The sequence below is a fragment of the Ambystoma mexicanum genome, chromosome 5q, assembly GCF_040938575.1.
Source record: "Ambystoma mexicanum isolate Mex_15411 chromosome 5q, UKY_AmexF1_1, whole genome shotgun sequence".
Taxonomy (NCBI): Eukaryota; Metazoa; Chordata; class Amphibia; order Caudata; family Ambystomatidae; genus Ambystoma; species Ambystoma mexicanum.
In genome coordinates, this window is record NC_090933.1 from 19372280 (window position 1) to 19398723 (window position 26444).

The 26444-nt window shown below is 44.1% G+C and overlaps 1 protein-coding gene across 2 annotated transcripts in view; it reads right to left on the bottom strand.

The window, feature by feature from the left end:
- Window positions 1-26444, bottom strand: part of HIVEP1 (HIVEP zinc finger 1) — a 1356272-nt gene that overhangs the window by 417152 nt on the left and 912676 nt on the right. For both annotated transcript variants that reach the window (XM_069620429.1, XM_069620430.1), the window contains exon 6: window positions 15557-15732. In XM_069620429.1, coding sequence (XP_069476530.1) covers window positions 15557-15732 — 176 coding nt within the window. The remainder of the gene's footprint in view (window positions 1-15556; window positions 15733-26444) is intronic.

Below are 26444 nucleotides of genomic sequence, written 5' to 3' on the forward strand. Positions count from 1 at the left end.
AACAGAAAGCAATGAGCAATTGTTAGAAAACAAAATGGCGATCCTTGCTACATCAAAATGGCCGTTCATTGGTAAACTCGGAAACCTGTATTTCTATTGTATCGTGCATGAGACGGTTGGCCTTCGGCCACCAAAATACGTTTGCCGTCAATCATGAGAGGTATCCATTTTTCTAGACTGACAAACCCTCCTTTGACCGTTGGCCAAACGTCGCATTCATCAATTGTATTCTCCTCTGATGACAATAAGTCCGAAGCACTTATGTCGGAATCTTGCATGCTATTACAAGCATCATCATCTTCATTAATATCTATAGCCATTAATTCCTTCACTGTTTTCATTTCATATGTGTCTCTGTCATCCCGGCCATAAGTTTGTTTTCTTTTTGTTATCATATGCATACATCCCTTCGTACATCCCTCAGTTACCTCAGTGCAAACTAACGGTAGGCAGTGTATGCAACAGCACGTTATGAATATTCCAAACACCACTACTAATATCGAGATCAACTTCCATCCCCAAGAAAGCAGTATTCCCCAAAACCAGGACTCTATTCCCCAGCCCCCTTCTCCAGTAGGGAGTTCGGAGCTTAGGACATGCATTTTCTTTATTGCTTCAAAAATCGTAGGGGAATAGTCATCTACAAATACACAGCACGCTGATCCCACAATCTTGCAAATTCCCCCACGATCAACCAGGATCGCATCGAGAGCCATTCTATTTTGCAGCATCATTAACCTAATTCCTTTTTCTTCCAACGTCATGTTAAATAGTATATCTGTCGTTGTGTTCATGGTATCTTTTAGTATTCTGGACAGCTGCCTTATGTTATAGGAGTTCACTATCTGGGACAAGAATGAAATGAATGATTTTGCTACGTCAGTCGCTATCAAAACACCTTCATGTTTGTTCTGTCTAATTGACCCGTACTACTCTTATTCCATTTTCCATAGAACATTGCACTTAAAGATGCACTGCATGCAGAACTTAATGGCAATGGTTGTACATACCACCCTATTCCTTTCCCTGCATGCTGCGGTAAATGGGCACATACCCAACAATTATTTTTCTTTAGAATTGCATACGTCATATTCATAATGAGTAACAGCGTATTGTTCCCATACCCTTCTCTGTGTCTTTCTTCCATTGGGGACAAGGTATAAGTAATCACCTGGCTTTCAGTAGTGGATAAATTAACTATTGCTAAAAACATTCCCAATGGGTGTATAGATTCCACATACCATAACACCAACGCTGTCGTTTTTGGTGCTACCACACTCATGAAGCACATAATTATCGTCAAAGCCAGCATACAATTTTTTTTACCATGCTTTTTCCCAAAGTTTACAGTCTTTATAACTAACTCATTCTCAGCCGTGGTGCAGGAGGAGGCTGAAACCGGTCCTGACATTTTTCTCACCGTCCTTCTTCCTGACAACGTTCGTCGTGGCTATCTCTCTTCGTCGCACTTGTCCGGATGTCAATAAGTCAAAGGAAGTGTCAACAATTTAGTCTGCCAGCATTTTGCAGCCTGGCTTGCTTATTCGTTCTAGGCAAGATCACTTATTCTCTCTTATACTGCTCAGAGGACTTCTGAACAGTTCTCTATTGTCTTAGTACCATGTGCGCCCAGCTTGTTCGCTCTGGTTCAGGACACATGTACTTTTTATGATCGCACCGAGGAGCCGCGAGTCTTGAATTGTCCGACTTGCACAATTCTCACGCTTCTCTCCTCTACACCTCTAGTTCCTTCTACGTCCATGAGCGGAACCAGAGGTTAGCATAAACACCAAGGAACTGTGGATCACTCTGTCTTTCAAGGCCGCAAATCATATCGCCTCACTCCTGGTATTGTGTGATCCGTGAACAGTGCCGATGCACTTCCAAATCCAGGCTCAGCGTCAGCCTGCGGCGCAATGACAGATGCTGGTGTGCGCCGTGACAGTGATGCGGATTCGGTCTTTCGCTCTGGAGCTATGGCAAGTGCTGGTGGGCGCCAAAGGAGTACACGTTTTGTATCTGACGTTATTTGCAATGCAGATTTCGTGTCGGCCAGCAGTGATATAGGTTCTGCTGGGCAACGTTGGGGCACTCTTTGCCCTTCCCCCTTTTTGGCAATCTCTTCAGGCTTTATTTCGATTTTCACTTTCCGCTCGGACAGTTTTAGCGGCGGTGGACTGGCAGCAGTTTCTTCCGTTTCTGGGACCGCTGTCTCTTTCTGGTCGTCCGGATTGGGCAAATCTTCCAGTGGAGATGGGATCTTTTTGGCATGGGTGGCATGGATCCACGACTTCCTCCCATCCACCCGTATTGCCGTCTGCTTTGCCAGAAGCAAATGATAGGGGCCGCGCCACCTGGGTGCTAACGATGATCTTCTCTCAAAGTTTTTTAGCAGCACCCACTCGCCGGGCTCCAGCGCGTGCCCTGGACCAGTATATCTTACGGGTAGAGCCTCCTGCACCTGCTGATGAATCAAATGCAATTTCTGCATTAAAAGGCCACAATAAGTGCTAAGTACAGGATGTTCCACTTCACTCAGTCGCCTTGGCTGAGGTGCGCACCAAACATTTGCCGGTCTCTCCATCACGATCTCATACGGGGAGAGCCCAGTCCTAGCCTGTACAGACGTACGCATGCACAATAACGCTATCGGTAATGCATCCACCCAACTCAACTTGCTCCCTGCACATATCTTGCTAATTTTTGACTTGAGGATTCCGTTGTGCCTCTCAACAAGACCGGCCGAACTCGGATGCCTTGAACTATGAAATCTCTTATCAATCTGAAGACCCGCACATATCTGTAACACCACTGCGCCCACAAAATGTGGACCATTATCTGACCATATGACACGGGGCAAGCCAAAACGCGAAAAGTATTCTTTAAGCAATGCTTTTGCCGTACTCATTGCTGTGCAGTCTTTTAAGGGATATGCCTCCACCCACTTGCTGAATGCACAGATCACCACTAAGACATATTTCAAGTTTTGGCACCTCTCCATCTCTATGAAATCAAAATGGATTACCTCAAAAGGCATAGAGGGCGGTCCAAAACTGCCTATTGGAGTCACTGTTCCCTTTCCTACATTGTGTTGTAAACGCGTGATACAGTTCTGCACCAACCTCTCTGCATTTTTCTTTAGGTTTGCATTCTGCCATACTGTAGATAGTGTTGTATTATTTTTTTTTTTGCACAGATGTGAGTAGGGCTGTGAGCCATTGTGACCATTGCAGTCACATAAGAAACATCAAGTTTTTAGTTCCCTTGTCCACCCAACAACCCTCTAAATCTAACTCAGCAGAGCCCTCTGTCCATCCTTGTATCTCATCGGTCGTGGCTTCGGCCTGCATGTCTTTGACAGTGGCAATTCCATCTTCTATCATACAGGGTACTTCCTCAGTCTGAACTGTCATCATATTATTATTCAAATCAGTGGCAGTTTGCTTCACAATTCTGTCTGCAAATGCGTTTCCCTCTCCCACTTTGCATGTTAACTTTTTATGTGCCTCGCATTTCACTATTGCTAGGCGTTTTGGAAATGTGAGTGCAGACAGCAATCGTACAATCAAAGGGCCATGTTGAATTCTGGCCCCATGTGACGTCAAGAAACCTCTCTCAGCCCAGAGTCGACCAAAGTTATGAACCACCCCAAAAGCATACCGACTATCAGTATAGATATTCACGTTCAAATTTTCAGAAATCTCACAGGCTCTGGTCAATGCTATTATTTCTGCGGCTTGTGCCGAGTTGTAGAGAATTCTTTTGTTTTCTACAACGTTCTCTAGGGTAGTGATAGCGTAAGCGGCAGTTGTCGTGCCATCAGGTAGTTTAAAACAAGAGCCGTCACAAAATAACTCTCCATCTGGCTCTTTTTGTGGGGTGTCACTTAAATCAACTGTCCCCTTCGTTTCTTCCTCAGTGACCATTAAGCAATCATGGGGTGGTGATTCGCTAATTCTGCAGGATTCAAAGCGCTACACCTCACAATTTGGATATTGGGCGCGAACAAAACTGGCTGGCAGCTGTGAAATGATTAAATGTCCTGCGGCTCTGCTTCAAGGCTACATTCGGGAGGGAGCCGGGCATTCCTTCCCGGCGCTGCCTACGTTGTGTTTCAACAAACTCTTATTAGCCTTGCGGCCCTGCGGCCTTGTCCTTTCACGTTCAGACAACAATATTAACAGTCGAGCAGTGTAAGCAGAAAATGTGCTGTGAAGCAATTTGAACAGAAAGCAATGAGCAATTGTTAGAAAACAAAATGGCGATCCTTGCTACATCAAAATGGCCGTTCATTGGTAAACTCGGAAACCTGTATTTCTATCGTATCGTGCATGAGACGGTTGGCCTTCGGCCACCAAAATACGTTTGCCGTCAATCATGAGAGTTATCCATTTTTCTAGACTGACACTTGGGTTCAGAAATGACCACTTATTTGCGCTTTTGGTGAGTTTTCCAATATTAGTGCTGCACCAAATTTGATACATGCATGCAGATCCTCTCTGGGCATATTACTGTAAGTTCTTATGTTCATAGCAACAGCACTGCAGCTACAATATTAATAAATTCCAGGGTTTGGTCTCAGAACATCACACAGCGTCCAGCTTAGTCTTAAATTGTGAGTGACTTTTTCATTTTAAGAGTCCCAAAGTTTCATATTTTTGTCAGCTTGGTAAAATTTGTTATAAGCAATTTTATAAAACATATATTTGCTGGGCTACCTGAATCCACAATGGTTTGTCTCCGCCCCCAGAGCTGCCTGACTCAGAAGGTCACATGTCCTGTCACTCCCAGAGCAGTTGTTGACCAGTTACACCCAAATGAGCATATTCCTATTCATCCCAAAGAATCCATTGTCTTGACTGAGAGCAACATGCCAGGGTGCCTTGGCTAGTTCCTGTTCACACCAGTCTGTCAATCTCTTGGCCAAGGGCAGAAGGAAGCTTCTTTTGTCCGGGGAAAAGGTGTGGCATCTGTTTGATCCCAGTGTGGGAAACTTTTTCACTCTGCAACCAATGTCTACAAATTGTCTTTTCTTACAATATAACCCACATTTTTAATACATACATTAAACAATTGCTTCCTTCAAGTCATTTCAGAATATAGTTTTAAATTGTCTCCACCCCTTATGCTTCTGATAGCCAGTATTTATTTGGCATAGTTTGGGGTTCCATGTTCAACATTACAAAGAGTGGTTTTAAAAAGCCGGCTTCTTGGTAGAGGCCAGTAACGGTACTGCACCCATTTTTGACAGCTGTCTTTCCATCAGTATCTTTAAAAGGGGATTTTGCTCAGATAGCATAGGATTCTTGCTGATATTGTATTGATGTGCATTCTTGCAGTAGAGTAATGTGGGACACCCAACAAGAAGGTTGGATATTTTTGGTGGTTTTGTGAGCCATGATTTTAGCACATTTTTGACAATCAAGAAAACGGATTCCCAAACAGCTCTGTGTTTCTTTTGGCAATCAGCATTGCTATTGCCAAGTGGTTTCAGGCTACTTTGTGGGTAGCCCAATGGTGGTTTTTGGCAGTGGTCTCCTGTGCTCACTATGATAGGCAAAAGTGGATGGCGGCCTGTTTTTCAGGTTTTCACTGCACATTTTCTGGTGATTTTGAGCGAGCAGCATGCTTTCCAGTGACCATTCTGATGTTTCTGCTGCCGGCAATGCACAGTGATGTTGCAGGGCTTGGATGAGTGGGTCGATACATCCCACAAGCCGCAGATGGAGCAAGGGGAGTCATGCAAGGGAGCACACGGGGAGCAGATAGGTGAGACAAATATTGGGACACAGTTCACAGGACAACAGATGAATGGGGACCTAGAGAGCGGGAGAGCCTGATGGGACAGAGTTCACAGGACAACAGTAACCACAGATGGATGGGGACCCTAGTGCGTCTGAGAGAGCCTAATGGGACACAGTTAACAACACAACAGGGACAAGGACGGTAAGGGGAGAGCCTAGGTTTGTGTAGCGACAGAGTACGTTATGTCAGACGATCGGTGGACAAAACAGAAGAACACGCAAAGGCCGGGAAGTTTAATAGAGAGCAGTAGTGGCTGCTCCCACTTCCCGCACCTTTCTTACTTTTTCGGTCGCAGCGATGCGTGCTCGCACTTTGTGTGGCTACCCCTTTGTCTCCTGCGCACCTGCGTCACACAACACTGCAGCCTTGTCCTGTGAGGGCTTTGCCACAGAGTGTCCGATCCTCGGTTCTTAAAGTTTTGGATGAATGGACATAGGCGCAACATATTACGTATCGATGGGAAGCGTCTCCTGCGCACCTGCATCGCACAACACTGCGGCCTTGTCCTGCGAGGGCCTGTCCACCTTACCTCTCTTCCTCAGATTCTCAACTTCTCTACTCTTCCTTAACTCTTCAACTGAACATTGCACTCTGGAATGTGCAGTCTGTTTGCAACAAAAATTCTTTTATCACCGACTACTTTCACTACAGCTCTCCTCCTGTAGACCTTCTTGCTATCACTGAAACCTAGATTTTTCCATCTGCCACTGCCACTCTGAAGCCCTTCAAGATTCCAAACTATCCTTCATTCACTCGACTGACAGACAGAGGTGTAGGCGTCAGACTTTTACTTTCTTCTTGCCTCAATGCCTCAAAAATTTTTAATGCCACGTCCTCTCCGACCTCGTTTGAATTTAATTTACCATCTCTAACATTGCCCTGCCTCACTCGGTTCACATCATCTCCATCTATCGCCATCCTGGTCCCACCGGACCATTCTTTGATAATCTCGGGCAACTCCTTGATTCTCTGACTTTAACCTTCCCTCTCCAACCACCTCACAGAAATCCAACTTCAGTCTTTTTTTAGTGATCACACTTTCCACTCTATAACCTACCAACCCACACAGGGGGTAACTCTTTGAATCTCATATTCATCACCACCTCTCACTCAGCCACTAATATTACTGTCACACCATCCATATCTGATCACTCCATTGTTTCCATCACCATCTCCTTTCCACCCTATGACCTTTCCTCACCACTTGCTTCGCTCATTAAAAAAAGAAAATGTAAACCTTCTGCCATTCCACCCTTTCTCTCTGTCCTACAGTTCTCACTCTCCGCCTTCACATTGGATGCCCCCTCTACTGCCTTCTCCCGCTTCCAATCCCTACTATATGACTAATTCTCCTGTCACTTCATATTGCTTACTTTCACCCCTAGGTCTCAACATCCTCAACCATAGTTCACCCCATCCATACACTCTCTTTGCACAGACAAGCGTCGGCTGCTGTGCTTATGGAGGCGTACCCACTCACATGTGGACCTGCGACTCTACCTCCCTTCCCTGAACACTCAAGTCCACTCTTGATAGAGCGAAAAGGGAATTCTACGTAACCCTCATTGACTCTCACTCCAAACATCCTCGCTGGCTACAGGGCGCCATAAATTCATTACTCCAAAGCCTATGACTATCAACTCCACTCTCACAGCTAATGACCTAGCTGAATATTTCACTGCAAAATTTCTAAAATTAAAGACTCTCTCCTAACCTTCCTCACACACACTCCTCGTAGATTGTACACTCTGCCTACTCTACCATCATCCTCTGCCTCTATCTCCCATTTTAGTCACACTAATACTGACAAAGCCCTATTCTCTACTGATGAAGGCCAACTCCTCTTGTGCCCCATCCGACCCTCTTGCTCCCCAGCTAGTCAAGCCTATTGCCCCATTATTGGCCTCTCACCTAGCTGCACTCCTCAACCTGTCCTGCAACTCTGCGTCCTCTCATTCTGTTTTCAAAACAGCCCCAGTCATCCCTCTCCTAAAAAAGCAAGGGACTGACCCAAAACCTAGCAGCTAACGTTCGCCCTGCATCTCTCCTTCCGCATTACTCTAAAATACTCGAAAGGGTTGTGTTCAACTGTCTTACCAATTCATCAGCCGTCCACAACTTCCGAGACCCCCTAGAGGCAGGTTTCCGCTCCAGTCACTGCACGGAAACTGCTCTAATAAATGAATTGAGATTGCGCAAGTGCAGGGGAGGGAGGAAGGGGGAATGTGCAGGGGGAAAGGGGAGGGGGCAGTGCAGTACATAGGATAACAGTGAAACAAAAAAGACAATAAATAAAAGACAAATTTGCAGCCAGCTGGTGGCAAGTGCAAGGTAAGTGCAGACATCAGGGGTCAAGTGCTAGTAGGGGCTGTACGGATACAGAAACAGTCCCCAAGTGCAAGGGTTGCCAGGAGGGCAGTGCAGGAGTGCAACTGGCGGGGAGCGCAGCTGGGCCCGAATCAGACGGTAGCCAGGTAACCAGTGCAGTTTCAGATTCAGCTAGGAGATCAGCAAGGGAGAGGAGGAGAGAAAGCAGAAGAAAAGAGGAAGGTCTTGAGGTGCTTCTGGAACTGGAGATGGTTCTCCTCAAGTTTCAGAGAGGCAGGGAGGCTGTTCCAGGGGGAGGCCCCAGCAGAAGAAAGAGATCTACCCCAAACTCGCTGCTTGGAGAAGCGACTGACTCTGAGGGAGTTGGAGGCAGATGAGCGAAGAGCTAGAGAAGGAAGATGTTTAGGAAGAGAGAGTTGAGGTATTGAGGTCCCAGGCCCCAGAAGGCCTTGTAGACAATGCAGAGGGTTTTGAACTTAATCCTCGCCACCAGTGGGAGCCAGTGCAGAGATTTCAGTCCTGGAGAGATATTAACCTTAGGCTTAAGGCCAAGGACAAGTCTCGTAGTGCTGTTTTGTATGAGGTGCAGAGGGTGGAAAGTAGAGGCAGGAAGATTTAGAAAGAGGCTGTTGTAGTAGTCCAGTCTTGAGAGAACCAGGGCTCTGGAGACAGCGAGCTTCTGGGGGAAGGAGAGAAAAGGAAGAATACCTCTGAGGAGGTACAGCTGGTAGTGTGACCTTTTAGAGACGTCGCAGATATGAGAAGAGAAGGAAAGTGTGGAGTTGAAGATGACCCTCAGGTTTTTAGCCTCAGAGGTGGGAGCAGGAAGAGGGCCAAGAGAGGCCAGCCAGAGAGTGACAGGAAAGGAGGGAGCAGGTGTGCCGATGAGGAGAATCTCGGTCTTACTGGCATTAAGGCAGAGATCATTGGCGGCACACCACTCCTGGATGGCGGACAGACAGTCGGAGATGAGAGAAGGAGAGGAGGTGGCGGAAGTGAGTCTTAAAATGAGTTGAGTGTCGTCCGCATAGCACTGAAAGTTGGGTCTGAGAGTGGCAATGCGGTGGGCGTGACTGATTTGTGGATAGATTTAAACAAAGATAACAGAGCAGTACAGAGAAAACTATAAGGGAAGAAATTAAATGTTGGTCCAGGAATCTGCCAGAATGAAGGTAATGCACATATATACATTTTGCAAGACATAATCAACCCTCAAAATCACTCGCCAATATTTTGAAAAAAGGCGTGGGGTGCGGACTCTCGTCCGCTGGTGAAAATAAAACAGAGGACATCACTGACGGGCATGGCAAGTAAGCACAAGAGACCACCATAGCCCTGCAGTTGGATAGAACTGGACCACTGATGGCAATGCCAGCTAAAGCTGCAGATAGTCCCAGCAGCGCCAGACTAGAAAACTCTAGGATGCATGGGACATCTTCCTTGTTATTGTATTCAAACTGGAACAAAGAGATGGAGAAATTATGGGCTGCGGGTTGACCATTTATTCCACAAGCACATAGGATGCACAAGGTGCTGCTTGGACCCAGTCTTCCTTCAAAAACTGTTACAGTGTTCACAAACATGAACTGGAAGTGTAGTACTCCATGATGACCTACTACGATTCTAGAAAAGGGTGGACTGACATATCATTGTTGCTTAACATTCTACTGCAATTTCTATGGCTGACTGGTCAAAAATACCACATTCATTGCTCACCTGCTGAAAGCACCATCTGTGCCGCCAATAGTACAGTGTGCTCCATGCGTTACACAAGGTCCTGCAGATACATAGGATGACTCTAATACAGCTCACCCGCTTCCCCCTGCCTTTCCATGACAGGACAGCTGCCTGTTCCAATTTGGCACAGCATTTAGCAGAGCTGAATTCAAAGCCCTTAAGTGCGGAGTCACAGGCTGCGCACAATACCATGAACTGACTACAGCATGCCGGCTCCGAAACGAGCAAACGCTGGGCAGGAAAAGGAGGTGCGTCAGTACCACTGCTAAGGTAGAAGTATGTCCGATGTCATTGCTACACTCTGCTCATCAGCACACAAAGCTTGCAGCTGTGCAACACCACAGACAAAATACTTCTCTTCAGTATGCTTCACGTCCACTAACAGCAAGGTGGGCCCAAAGTGCGGTGCTCAGACCTGTGACATGAGCAGAACTTGTACAAAAAGGATCTTTACTATAGCGTTAATTGTCTTGAATACAGCCTCTGTGATAAACATGCTTCCTTTCAATTATGGAAATTGACAAGCATTTGTCTTATAATTCAACACATTCAATGTAGCTATTTGTTAAAACTAAATTATATTTCTTATTTACCAGTTGGGAATTTAAACTGTGTGCTCGCTTAAAACAAAATATCCTTTTATTTGCAGCATCTCAAAATAGCGACTAAAATACTCTCTACATTGGCTCCCAGTAAAAGTGATAATCTACTTTGAGATCCTATGCTATGTTCATCATGCATATTATACACAGTATCCAACTTTTCTGGTCAACAAAATCCTTAAATACTGTCCTTGTATAATTCCTTTCTTCTACTAAACCCTATCTGTAAGGAGTCAACTACAGTGGTTGTTCTTTCAGCTACTTAGTACTCAGGCTCTGGAATACTCTCCCTTTCACTCTGTCAACTGTCCTAATGACCTTTGTGTTTATTCAGCATAAACGTTTTTAGACTTTGCGATTGGGTTGTCTGTGCTATTGTTTCTTATGTCCTTGGGTATAATGTTGATGACTTGTTTTACATTTATGACTTTGTAAAGGCAACCACAATACTGAACTACTTTGCTGTGCTCTTGACATAAGCTGGCTTGCCGGTAGACCCTTGCCCACCAAACATCTACAAGACCAACCTCAGCCAAGTGACACCGACAGAATTCTTTGGGATCCTCATCAACCATTTACTACAAACAGGAACCGTACTTAGGGTTTTCAAAGCTCCCTACATTAAAACACTGCACGAAGATTCCTAGGGAAACACAGAAAACCTCACCAACTACCAGCTTATAACCACCATCTCTTATGTAGCAAAACTGCAAGAATCCTACGTATATGGACAAATCCTGACACACATGGAAACCAACCATATACCAGACCAAGCACAAGTCAGCTTCAGGCCCACGAGAGGAACTGAATTAGCAAATCCATCTGGGGCGACCTATAAATGAACTCTGATTCCAACATCACTTGAAACATGACACTATTAGACCCTTTGGTGTATTTTGACACAGTTAACCATGAAACCCTCTGTGAAGACATCATGAAGTAAGATAGACAACAGATTCACTTTTCTAAAATAAAATTGTTTATTTTTTAAATATCAGGATGGAGTAAGGCCTAACTTGTCCTATGCCAAGGTGGGATTTCCCCTCCTAAAGAAACTAAGGATTGTCTGTGTCATTAAGTTCAACTCAACAGTCTGTGTCTAAAGCCTATACTTGCCCTCACAACTAAAGATATACAATGTGTAGGGATGTCGGCAACCAAAGAAAAAGTGTTCAAAATAAATTGCTGAGCTTCTTCCAGCTCCTGGCTTGCTTTTCAGCTCCCCATTCCCCCAAGTTCAAAACAGTTCCACAAAAAGACCTCAAGGTTCCCTTCCCCAAGTTCAACACAGTTCACAAAGTCTTCAGAAGGCAGTTCTAGCTTCAGAATCACAGTCAGTTCAACTCTTGCAGCTTTCAATAATGATTCCAAATCCACTTTGTAACCTTTTAGGCTTTTCAACAATTCATAAAGCTTGCTTCTTTTTTAAATCACTTTCACACTTGTTAGGCAAAATAGCTTCAGTATCTTGGTTTTTCTTGGTTCTCTCCAACTAGGGGTTACTCTGTCTAGGCACAGTTGCCGGACCACACGGTCCACCCATTCCAGGACATGCAACCGATAATCCTTGGCACTTTGTAATGTTCACTTGTTCTTGTTGCACTTCCTTGCCAACACAGGCTTCCTTTCTGAACCTTTGTCATTAGTCCATATTCAATTCTGTTTCTCCTTAGAGGTCTCTTGACTCGGCCAGAACGTGACTTTCACACAACTCACTTTGTGGTGTGTATTCCTTGTCACCACCTTGCTTTCACACTATCCTATAGAGCTTATCATTTGGTTCATAAACTGTCATTAATGGCTTTTACTTAGCTCACACTTTCACATTGTCCATTAATGCTTTTTACTTGTTTTCATTGTGTTCGTAAATGCACATCACTTTCTTTTCACTCGTGCATTATTTTCATATACTTTGTATATATTTTCCTTAGTTCAGTATTCAATCATTCATAAAGTACTTTGCAGCTTGTTCATATTCAATATTCTTCTATTAGCTCTCCAGACCCATTCATTACAAGTTTTCCTTCGATCAGCATCTTCCTCTGCCCAAACCCAACCAATGGAGCGCCCCAGCAAGAGTGTTCACTCTCTGTCACTAACTAGTACACAGCCGCTCCTCCAGTTGCTTTCCGTTTCTTCTCGGCTTTCTCTCACTCCCCTTTCACTTGTCGGTAGCTCCGGCAAGCAGCGTCCGCCTCTTCCAAACCTTCCTGCTGCTTTCTGCAGCATATTGGAGTCTTTGTGTCCCACAGCTCTGGCTGTGGACAAACAGCACAGGGATCTGCAGGGCTCTCAACCCTCTCGTGGTATGTTCAGGCCCAAGCGTCTTTCTCGATCCCCTGCAGCGCTCAGCGTCCTTTTCACTGGCCCTTCTACAGCCTGCTCCACGTCGGGTTGACGTATCCTTCTCCCCAGGCAGGTTTCCCCTTTCCTCTCGCTTCTCTCTCTTTATATGCACCTCTAGCCTCTCAATTGGATGCAGGTGCAAGTCCTTTTCCTGACCATTATTATCTTTACTAGTGGGACAAGCCTGATCATTGTAGTGGTGCTCCATAGTCCTCTTCCTCGTCTCAGTACCAAAGTGCTGTGCACAAATGAAAGTGTGCATTACTCCCAATTGCCTCTTCCTCACCCCACTCTTGAAGGAATATGAATGTGGGACAGTTTGTGTGTGTGAAAGAGGGGAAGACCCTCCCACCCACAAAGGCAGGGGGAGGGTAGGGTGCATTCTGACAATTTCTTGTATTAACAAGAGGAGGCGGATGTGGGTCTACCTTGCTCAAGGTGTTCTTATTGGTCTCTTCCATGTCCCTCTAGACCAATGGTTTACCCAAGGCTTCCTAGACTGAAGGTTCATTGTGAAATGGGACTGGGGAATACTGTGTCTCACCTAAGGACACCCTCTTTCCATTCCCCAAATCTCCTCCACCCAGGTGATCGTCCCTCGCATATCCACCCCCAGGGTCGGGATCAAAAAGCGATGGCCTTTCCCTGGCCACCGGAGCAGAGGATATCAGGGAGAAGGAAATGAGGCGCCATCAGGTTTCTCACACCTCTTTAAAATGATACAAGAAGCAGAGATAAGCAACACCGCACTACAGTGAATGAAACCCTTCCTGGCAGAAAGAACGGGAACCATATGGCTACCACCATTCTGCTCAACATGATGCACACTCACCTATGGGTTTCCACAAGGCTCCTCCCTCACTATTACTCTTCAAATTTACCTTACAACTCTTTACATATCAAACTCATAAAACTCATCAAGGGACACAGACTCACATGCTACAACTATACAGAAGATATTCAAATCATCACCAAAATCGATACCTGCGAGGACATAGACCAAACCCTTGTCAACTGTCTCTCACAAATCAATGCATGATTGAGCAACAACAGCATTAAACTCAAACCCGATAAAACTAAAATCATGATCACACCCTACCACCTATCAATGCTATCCCGTTCAAGTCAATTAAAAGGTCTAATTCAAAACACTTTGCATTGCACAGAGTCAAGGAGCAGAATTCCTGTAAAAATAAAACTACAGACCAAAAAGCACAGCGAGGTCTACCAATGACATTCATTTTGAACCAAAATAAAAATCAAAACAGGAAATATGGTGAATCACCCTTCTGAAACAGCTCAACAAAACTCTGGAACACCCTCCGCAAGGGAACATGCACAATAGAGGGACACCTGACCTACAGGAAATCACTAAAAACATTTGGAGCCTCATTACGATTCTGGAGGTAGTCATGGTGCTATTAGCACCATGGCTGCCTCCAAACCGGGCTCCATTACCGGGTTCCTGCAATGAGGATTTACCAGGTCATTCCGACATAGGAGGACCCGGTAATTCCTCCTTGCAGGAACAATTCCCCATTCCCATTTGAGCCCCCATAGGGCTCAATGGGAATGGGGAGGGAGGTAATAACGGGCACATTACGAATGGCCCGTTATTACCTCCCTCTTCCCCTCGCGGGACCTGGAAAAGACGTCTGGTTTTACCAGATGTCTGATCCGGGTCCCGCAAAGGGAAACTCGTACCGGCCCCCTTCATTACGGGAGCGCCAGGGTTATAATGAGGCCCTTAATCTTTAATTTTCTGACCTAGCCGGCAAACCATGGCACATGCTCAAAGAGAAGCATGCAGCGTTAAAGCAAAGAGGTACAGCATGGCTTGGGATTCCCAGGTAACATGATCCAAGCGGATTAGCCTGCAAGTGGAAGAGAGACCCAACGCTGTTAACCACCTCATAGTTGTTATATCAAACTTGGCAACAATGATTAAACCCCTATATCCTGGTATGAGGATCACCTGCTTCTCCCCCACTTATCCTACTAAAACTCTATACTCCTGCACACTACACAACGACCAACTATACATCACAAACACAACACCCCACACCCATAGTGACACCAAAATGTAAAACAGCACATCTCCTTCAATAACCCACACAATCGCAACACGATAAATGCACCCCTACACAACAAGCATACAAGACCTCCACTAAGGACTCAAGCGCTCACACACCCATTGACCCATAGCACATAGAAACAAACCCATACACTGTGACTGTTTTTCCAAAACTGAAACTACCAACACAACAGGAAAAGCACATGTGTGCTCTCCCTCCCTTCATACTAACAAACCCACTTCTCATCCGGGTGTGCACCTGGAGACCATGAAAATGGCAGCGGTGCACAGTATAAATCCCATTAACAGAACATCACATAACAAATGCAGTTGTCACTAAGAACCTTATTGCTGCCCACTACTTGCAGATGATTGCCGGAAAGAAAGGCGGCTGATTGGACCTGTGTATGCTCAACTGACCACTAAGTGTCACTGCTGGAGCAGACTACTATAACAAAACTGTTAGAAAAATGGTGTTCAACTGCTGAGAGCCATGCAAAGATCTACTTGAGTCCAAATATACCTGCTGAAATGCTATAGTTTCAAAGGATGTGACAGTGGGTATTTAGTTGCTCTAGTAAATCGCTCCTCTATTAAATACTTGAGCCATTCCTTGAAGCAATAACAGAATATGAAACAAACCTTATGTGAGTTGACTTTTTACCTTTAGTCTTGAAGGAAAAGTTGCAGTAGTTGCAGTGGTAGGGCCGGACATCTGTGTGCGTACGAATGTGCTTTTTTAACATACTGGGCTTCTTGCAGCGTATACCACACTCTTCACATATGTACTTCCCTCTCCCTCGGCCACGTACATACACATACTCCTCGTTTGATTTATATCTGGGTAAATAAGACAAAGAGGAAAAACATAGGCTACACGGGAGTACAGAGTAGTACACACACATCTGTTCCGGGAAAGCAAGATGCAATTAAAAATAATAATATGGCAAAGCCATAGTCAATGGCTATCCACAGCAAGTTTATCTTGATTATAAGGCACACAGAAAATACATATAGGACAATCGGGAATTACAGTACAAATAATACAATTAAAATTACACATGCTTAGCTCTGTTATATAGATGACAAACAGCCATGCTACAAGTCTAAAACTATATAGTGATGCAATATATTATGGATTTTAATTGAGATGGATATTATACACGTACCATGAACTTTTCTTAACAAACATTTAATTTTATACAGTGTCTGATCATATCAGTTGCAAACTGTGACCGCTTGCTATATGTGACACGTCACTGTTCACACACAATGGGCCTCATTACGATTTTGGCGGCATGGCTGCCGCCAAAATCGGGTCCGGCTACGGGTTCCCAGAATGGGGAATTACCGGGCCATTCCGAGTTCGGAGGGCCTGGTAATTCCTCCCTCCAGGAACCCGGGCCCGGACCTTCCCCATTCCCATTTCAGCCCGCATAGGGCTGAATGGGAATGGGGGAGGGAGCAAACAACGGGCTGATTACGAGCAGCCCGTTGTCCCTCTTCCCCTCACGGGACCCAGTAAGCATGCCTGGTTTGACCAGGCGTTACTTACCGGGTCCCGCGAGGGAACTTGTAATGAGGTGGAACGGATTTAACGGGTCCGCCTCCTTTAGCGGGTCCCGTTAACACGTTCCGCCTCACTTGTAATGAGGCCCAATATCTCTCTGGGCTATGACAACTGACATTTCTTCAACTAATAAGATTAGGGCTAAGCTTCATTAGAAGGCCTTACGTTTTGCTCTATGGGTTATTTATGACACTTCATTTTGAGGTGCACAAACAGTTTCACCAGTGGGGCCTTGCTCACAATGAGTTTGGGGCACATTTAAAATGTTACAGTGTAGTTCACTGGAACTGCATAAATTGGCTACTTCAGCTTCATTGTTGACTGGGGAAGTCAAGCTTCATGGAAATATCAAACTGGGAACTTGCAGGAAAGGTCAGACTGGGAGCTGTCTACCAGGAATGTTTAACTTGGAGCTTACCATTTCTGACAAACAGAGCTAATTGGAAGCTTACAGGGTATATCAGTCTTACAAGGAATGTTATGTCATGAAATGGCACGATATGTCATGACATGAGTGTGATAGTGATGAGAGAGAGGTAGAGAAAGAACGAGGAAGCTAGAGAGGGACAGAGCAAAGCAAGAGGGAGAGAAAGACATGTCTATCACTCCCTGAAAAGTGCTCCCAAATATCAGAGATTTTGCAGACATTCTGATTTCCATACATGCTATGTGGAACGACAGCAAACATACAACCAATAGAGCCTGGGAGGCTCTTGTCACTGCAGAGCTTTCAATAGAGAACTCAAAACCGATGAAATAAGGTTCAAAAGTATAGATGGTATAGCACAAATAGGTCCAAGGCTTGTGAGAGACTAGGAAAACGAATCAGGGATTTTCAAAGAAATCAACAGGAGCAATTCCAGCTTGCTTTAGGACAAAGTCAGTCAGTCCGTGTCTCACCTTCCTGGTTCCCTGCATTGTGGAGATAAAACCAAAGTCACTCACAGTGTTTGCACTTAATTTTTGGCTTGGTTGTTCTCTGTTGCTGTAGTTGTGATCAGGATGCATAGTTCTCTCTATGTGGTACTCCGCTCACCTGCCAGACTCAACGGGGCCCATGCTTGCTTCAAGTGTTACAACACCTGGATCATTTTTCACCAGATCTCACTGGGTCCTGGAATCTTTGGGGGTGAACCCCTGAATACTTGCAACTGCCTCGGCCACAGTTGTTGCCAACACAGGATGGATTAGTGTTCCTCTTGCAGGACCTCTGTAGAACACGCCTCAACCTCCTGGTCTAGTCTGCTTTTTTTCTTCTCTCTCACCGTCTCCTCCACTCTCTAGTTTCCTCTTCTTGACTCTACACTCTGTGCAACCTCCTCCATTCTCTGCTCCCCTCTTCAGGTGTCTCCACTCTGTGCAGCCTTGAACTCGTCCCTCTTGGTCCCTATATTCAGTACTGCCTCCTAAGCTCTCAACTTCCCTCTTAAGGTCTCAGCTCTATTCCATCTCCTTAGCTCTCCACTTCCCAAGTCAGGTCTCTCTGCTCCCTACTCTACCTCTCCAGGGCTATTCTGCCATCTCCCACTCTCTTCTTCCCTTTTACTCTCCCAAATCCTGTCGCTCAGCCTTAAGATCTCAACTGCTCGCACTCGGTCTCCACTACCAACTTGCTTGCCAGTCTCACCTTGCCCCGCCATGGCTAGTCTGGTTCTAACACTAAAACTTGGCTTATATCGAGGACAGCTTTATGGTCGCATGGACCCATTTCACAATGAAGACTCTGCTCAAGTAAAGGGAGGGAAGCCCAAGGATTGGTCCACAAAATGTGAGTTTGTTCAGCAGCTGCTAGACGCCGTTCCACGTGTGTCAGCACTGTTGCATGGAGTGAGCTTACAAGTGATGTCTGCCATTTGCCTATCACACTGCCCCCCCAAATCCTGCAGCTGTTTGGCTCTTCTGTGGATTGCCAATATCCTGTGTGATACCTCTCATGCTCTATGACCTGATTTCCTGAAAGTTTGCCAAGCACCAAAAGGAAGCAGCTCATGGTTCATCAGCCATCATGAAACCACTTTCGGATATTGACCCCACAGTAATTGATTTTCCCCAAAAGGTTCCACTGTTACAGTTGAATCTCTTATACACAGGATTAGTGACACATATAACTTGTCACATAATGTGCAATACAAGTCTTTTCTACTTCAGGCACCTGGTTTGGCAAAGGGTATTGTAAAAAAAATGAGGTTCACAGCAGATAGTGTTGTCTCAAGGGGGCTTGTTATCATAGCAGGTATGCAAGGTTTCATGGGAAGGGTAAGAAATTCAGGTTACAGATGGGCTGGGGAACCTTACACTTTCCTTCTCTGTGCCCTGCATCATGTAACCCCTGTGATCACCCCAGTATCAGCTCCTATCCTGAGACATGGGATTCCACTAAAGCGAGTATTAAAGGTTTATCCTAAAGTACTGGGTGGCAGTTAAATATTGATAAAGATTCAAAATTGTTTGACCCTCTATTAAAAATACTGGGACATATTCATATATGTCAGATGAATCTCAAAGAAGAGGTCAGAGAAGGACCTAAAATGCCTTCATTTCATAACTTGCACAGAATCTATATCAATTGAAACACTAGGCACACTAGAACATGATTTCCTGTTTATGTATATGTGCGTACACACATATAATAAGACTACATACTCTACAAAGGACTAGACCCCCATCAATTCTTTTCATTTCTTAACACACCTCTAAATCTGTTTCGCACAATTCCTTTAACTAGCTAGTGTCTAGAATGTGTGAATTATTTTGCCCTATTAAAGATCTAATAATAAATCGAAAGAACAGGTGACTTTTTAATAGGCGATGGCCCATCAGTGCGAGAGTTCGGCCTATGTTATTGGGCAGCAACACAATCATATCTCCTGCCTGTAAGTCCCATGAAGATGCACTTTTTAACTCTAAATACATTAATATGCCCTGGTCCTGCAAATGATTTCTGCTTAGGTTCGGGTTCTCCTGGACACTATGAAAAAATAGATTGAGAATGTGCAATTAAGATTTGTTAAATATGATACTATATGGGAGGGTCTCGACAGGTACAATATTATTCCGCTCTTTAGAACATGTTGCAGTTGTGCAAGCTTTTACTCCCCCCTTTTGAAAAAAAGTCTTATTTCGCAAACAAGATCAACAATAGAAATTGTTTAAATAATAATGATAGATTTCTTTATAAAGAGCAACAAAGACAGGATTTCCTTCCCGTATTTCGGTAAGTCAAACTTAAAAGTTTGAGCCCTAAAACAGAACGTAGGTCTAAAGATGAATTGCTTGAGACTTTGAATAAAAAGACATTTGCCACATGGGTCATCTCAGCATTCCATACTTAGCTTTTGGAGCTAAGTATGGAATACCATCAATAACTTGGAAACTTAAAGAAAAAAGGCGACAGAGCCAAATTTGATGAATTGATCAAAATCATATGTTTCCATCTAGTGCTCTCTGTATATAGCAATATTACATACTTCAGGAGCTACACTACACCCCTAATAGGATTAATAACTGTTCTTGAAAAATTAAAAAGAGATGCACAGATGTCTTTCAAAATTAAATAAAGGATCATTTTTCATTATTATATCCCTTATTGAGTGCAGAGGGCTGGACATTATTTTTACTTCAGAGTGGTTAACCTAGATTAATTCTTAAATTGCGATGTGAAGCAAAGGCCAGCACCCCACAACTGAAGCAAAGACTGAGCTCGCCAAAGGAACAAGGATCCCCGATTGTTGGAAAAATATATTTAAAGAAATTATGATATATTACATTCTTAGAAATGTTACTTATTTTCCTCCCTTCTCTTTCTTATTTGTGTTAGTTCAAGACTCCAACATGACTAATGAGAGATGTAACACGTGCAAATATTTAACATATGTAATCTCACAGACATTTTTAATCTTTGCCTAAAAGACGTATTAAGGTCATGTGGTGTGACATAACATTCACACAACACACACAACAATGTGAGCTTGATCACTGACATGGTCAGAAGCTACTATTCCAAATACCAACATTCTGGGGAAATAAGGCTATATGTGGGCAATCCTGCTGCCTCGATCCCTTGTTTTTGTTCTGGCATAATAAGTCGTACTGACGGAGTGGAAGCTGTACCTCAGGAGACACGGCCCCCTACACTCAGCTGAGCAAACATGAGTACTCAAAAGGAAAGAAAACAAACTTCATTCGAATCTACTTCAGAGTTTCTTGGAACCAAGGTGCATCCATATTATTTTGTTCCTGCTGATGTGTTTATATACATATTTACTAGGGGTGTACTGTAAATCACATTTGAGTAAGTATTCCGCCGAATTCCAGCTGAAAATGAGCTATTCAGCTTTGGCAGAATACTCCAATTATCACTCGAAGCCGAATTGTTTCCGCTGCAAAATACACAAAGTACTATTTTGACTGTGTGCCTGGAGTCATTCAGGCATGTCATGCTTATCCTTTAAAATGATCATAAAACAAATGCTGTCACTTTTTTTAATGAGTTCAGGCAGAGCAGTGGTGCAAAAGTGTAAACCAAGTCCCTGTCCTCATGTGCTGGACAAGCAGACTCATCTGGTGGTTTGCTGGGGAGGGGTGAGCTCAAGCAAAACTGTCCATATTTATTATGTATCTATGGTCTTCCCTGTATTTTGCAGTTGAAGACCATTGAGCTGGAACAATAGTTTATGAAGTCGCTATTGGGAAATTGTATTTTCTTTACGTGCTTATTAATTTGTTGATCACCTGTGTACAATCTGAAGGTTACTGGTTACAATCCCACCAAATAATATAATTAAGCGGATTAATATATCTCTTGCAGAGATCCAAGTAAGTTCCAAACCCTGAGTAAAACAGCTCAGCACGTAGTGTGCCTGCAGGAAAGAACTGTATTCAGCCTACAGGCCAAGATTATAAAGCAAGCAAGATGTCTCAAAGGGACGTGTGCCTGCAGCAGAGATGTGCTTGTAATATTGAAACATAGAATACAAAATCCTGCCCTACAACTTTCCCATGTTGCCAAAATGAGTCCCTTTGAATTAAGTAAAAGTGGCAGATGTTACTAAAGAGCCTGACCACATTTTTATAACCAAAATGCACTAGTCTGTAACAGTAGAAATATTCCTCCCAACATTAGAGTTAAGAGGGATATTTGTTTAATAAAGACAAGGAGATAAAAGTTTAAGATTTAGAAACATTGGACCAAATGGATGTACAAGTGAAACAAATAAGTCCAATAAACATGGACATGCCAATTAAAGATCTGAAAATCCACACTGTCCTTCCCAATAGGTCAGCAGAGAACCATAGAGAACGCAGCATTCCCTATATGGTTTAGTCAGTCTTTTACCATGCCCCAAAACACCACATATATTCCCTACCAGAAAAAGAAAGAAATATACTCATCCCAACTCAGTACCACAGGTAGAAAGCACGGATTTAGCAACCTAAACATTTGTATTCAGTACCACTTTAGCAGTCAGCAGTGTGCTAATTGATGCAATCACTCATTTTGTGTTTTAGTGCCTGGATGGAGCAAAAAGGCTGAAAAGGGGCAGCCTCAAAGGGAACATTTGAAAGTACAAGTAGACACATCCCAGTCTCCTGTGACGAGTCAGAAATGAGAGTCAGACACAAGTTTGCCATATTTTTGGTTAAAGATGTTTATTGAAATTAAAAGGGGTTGGGGAAAGGCCTCTCTGACCCAGCTCTAAGAGGAATTTCCCTACCTAAATACAAACTAAGGCTCTGTCCATGTCAGGGTGTCAAAAACAAAACTGCACTGCGTCCCAACATTCTATTCCGACTCTTACACAACCTTGATTGGTTCAGGGAGTGTTCATGAAGAAAAATGACAATAAAAGGTTTCTTCAAGGATGACGTTTTTGGTTCCAGAGGGTAGTTCCCTTCCTGTGGATACTTTATTCCTTGACTATTTATCCACAACAGTTATTTGGGCCCTTCTTGGCCAAGTGCAACACTTGCACGCTCAACTTGTTGTCCTCACAATGTTGGTTTTCTTCAGAATGGTCTTTGGGCCTTTCTTGACTAAGTGAAAAACCTGCACACTGAACTTGTTTGACTTCGCAATGTTGGTTTTCTTTAGAACAGTTCTTTGGGCCTCTCTTGGCCAAGTGCAATGCTTGCATGCAAACACATGCTTCACACACTGCCTATTCAACTGCCTGGTGTACTCACCTGCCAGAACTTCTGCTTTACTCACTTGAGATTGCCTGCCAGGACTTCCAATGTCCACGCACTTGTGACTGCCTCGTCTATTCACCTGCCAGGACTTCTGCTTACTCAGATTTTCTACCCATTGCAAAGGCTGCTTATATACGATATTGGATAACGTATCTGCCTGATATATTATCCTCCTTCTGCTATCTTCCTATCGGCACGGTGTACATTTACACATTAGCAAAAGGTTAATTTGTGACTTAATTGCCTTTGCTTCACTATGTCAATTGATTTGCTCTCTCTTAGGTATGGAACTTTCAATTATTCACTGAGCGTGCTCGCTGGTACGCCCCAGTGCCCCTGTTGCTCTGAAGAGGACTCAACAGTTTCTGTAGGCACCAGTATCAACACTCGCGGTCAGCCGGTGAAGGATTTCCTTGCTTCCTTCTCGTGGCTTGCTTTCTTTGGTTCACTGGTTCACTGTGGGCTCCACTCGGCATGCCTGCTGCTCTCACGGTTCCAATAAGTGAGTTCACCTTCTGCAAACGCCCAGGAGTTCTTCACCGGCTCCTGACGTTCTCGCATTAGCCTTTGGCTTAGCAGTTCCTTCTTCCCGTGGTGCGCTGCCCTGCTCCACCGCAGTGGTTCTGGCTTCTCGACCCTCCACTATGTGCAGAGAGGTACAACTCTCTCGCCAGTCGCCACAGCAGCTGCCTCCCACTCTGTTTGGGCTGCTTAAATTCCCAGGCACTTGTGTGTACCAGGAAACACCAGAGCTCTCACTAGCTTACACAGTCTCTCTTGCTCCACATTTCTCAATTCCTCCTCTTCTTCGTCCCAGTAACTTGTGAATTCTGGGAACAGAAGTCCATTGTAAATTGTTGTTGTTATTGTTATTTTGCATTTATATAGCGCCTTATATACCATTGGTATGGTCTGAAGGCGCTGGTAGGTTGAACGCCCTCGGGAACCGAAGTTCAGGTCAGTATAGAGAGTAGAGGGAGTCCAAAAGTGCGTGTGCGCACTAGGTATGTGTGCAGCTGGTGCGGAAATCGAGTGGTAGCTGCTTCTTAGTTGTAGGTGTGGTGGTTGAGAGGTCAGGAGTATGTGTTTGCTCTGGTCGGTTTTACCCAGAACGAGTGTGGCTGCGTTAGGCCTGAGGAGAACGCCTGGCTGGGGGGTGTGAATCCAGCAATGATTACTTAGAGTGATGTGGAGTAAGAGGGAGATGTGGATATGAGAACAGTTATACCGAATGGTGTCATAGTATCTCTGTGTTCTAGATGAGTGGTGGTGTAAGAGGGAGAGTAAGCGTGGGGTGTGGTAATGATGTATGTTTTCAAGTGTTTCCTTCATTCCAAAGCATATTAAGCATCGTCTGTTGTACATATTCGTCCGTTCCTCATATTCGTCCGCTCCACACATTCGTTCAGTCATTATCATCGTTTAGTTCACACCCTCGTACACTTTCTAAATGCTGCTGGGAACAGTTCTGAATTCAACTTTCACAGAGAGGCTATTGGGTGCAGCTTTCAAGTGTAACTGGGTATACTTCTAAAATGCTATTGGGTACACTTCTAAATGCAGGTGGGAACCGTTTTACAATCAGCTTTCAGATAGGCTAATGGGTGCAGCTTCTAAATGCAATTGGGTGCATTTCTAAAATGCTGTTGGATACACTTCTAATTGCAAGAGGGTACAATTCTAATTCAACTTTCTCTGAGGAGGTGCGGGGTACAGTTCTAGTTGCGAGGGGGAACAGTTCTTAATTCAACTTTCACAGAGAGGCTATTGGGTGCAAACTTTCAGGTGCAACTGGGTGCACTTTTAAATGCAAGTGGGAACAGTTCTAAATTTTAGCTTTCACAGAGAGGCTATTGGGTGCAGCTTCTGAATGCAATTGGGTACACTTCTAAATGCCGTTGGGTACATTTCTACATGTAAGAGAGAACAGTTCTAAATCAACTTTCTCACAGAGGCTAACCGGTGCAACTTCCAACTCTAATTGGATACACTTCCAGGAGCAGGTGGGAGCGGTTCTAATGCGGGTAACGGATTTAAATTCAACTTTCGCAGAAAGGCTATTGGGTGCAGATTCTAAATGCAATTGGGTAGACTTCTAAATGCCGTTGGGTACACTTCTACATGCAAGAGGGAACAATTCTAATTCAACTTTCTCAGAGAGGCTATCCGGCGCAACTTCCAACTGCAATTGGGTACACTTCTAAATGGAGGTGGGAGCAGTTCTGATGTGGGTGGTAACAGATCTAAATTCAACTTTCACAGAGGCTATCAGGCGCAGCCTCTAAATGCGACTGAGTACACTTCTAAATGCAGGTGGGAACAATTTTAAATTCAACTTTCACAGAGAGGCTAATTGGGGACAGCTTCTAAATGCAAATTCTAGTGTATCTTTCTCAGAGGGCTATCCGGCGTACTTCTAAATGCTAACATTCACAATTCCATCTAAGAGTGGACATGCTAACATTCACAATTCCATCTAAGAGTGGACATGCTAACATTCACAATTCCATCTAAGAGTGGACATGCTAACATTCACAATTCCATCTAAGAGTGGACATGCTAACATTCACAATTCCATCAAGGAGTGGACATGCTAACATTCACAATTCCATCTAAGAGTGGACATGCTAACATTCACAATTCCATCTAAGAGTGGACATGCTAACATTCACAATTCCATCAAGGAGTGGACATGCTAACATTCACAATTCCATCAAAGAGTGGACATGCTAACATTCACAATTCCATCAAGGAGTGGACATGCTAACATTCACAATTCCATCAAAGAGTGGACATGCTAACATTCACAATTCCATCAAGGAGTGGACATGCTAACATTCACAATTCCATCAAAGAGTGGACATGCTAACATTCACAATTCCATCAAGGAGTGGACATGCTAACATTCACAATTCCATCAAAGAGTGGACATGCTAACATTCACAATTCCATCAAGGAGTGGACATGCTAACATTCACAATTCCATCAAGGAGTGGACATGCTAACATTCACAATTCCATCAAGGAGTGGACATGCTAACATACACAATTCCATCTAAGAGTGGACATGCTAACATTCACAATTCCATCTAAGAGTGGACATGCTAACATTCACAATGATTGAGTTATTGAACTTGGATGAGCTTTTTTAAAAGGTTTTGATGGCAATTCTTTTCTGCTGGACCGACAAGTGGAATTGAAAAAGGTAATTCCATCAGATTGGCATGGTTGGTACACAGACTTGATAAAAGGGGTTTCTCTGTTCTTCATGCGGAAAGGAGTGGACACATGGCAATACACCATCAGGGTTTCAGACATGGGGAGGTTATTCTCAAGGGAAAACAGGGGATACAATGTCTCACCTGATGGAGTAATGACATCTCCCCGGATGCCGTCTCCTCACATGTGATCCTCCCTCATATTGCTACCCCATGCTCAGGATCAATATCAGGTAGCAGATGTCGCCTGGCCACATAAGAGGAGGTTATCATCGAAATATTAGTGATGAATCCCCCAGATTCATCACACTGCCATCACAGTGATTGCATTGATTCATACTATAGTTTTGGTTCGAGTTTTAGTTGCTTGGGCCCTGCCAAACAGGCAACACCTTTGAATGCACACAAGTACAAACTGTGCTGTTATTGAATAATGTATTCCTTTAATGGTTCACACAAACATTTTCCGTAGACAAACAAAAGAAATGCAGAATTAAGAATGGATATACATATTTTAAAGTTTGCATTTAATTAACAAAGTGTTTTTCTTGTCTACATAACTTTATTTATTAAAAA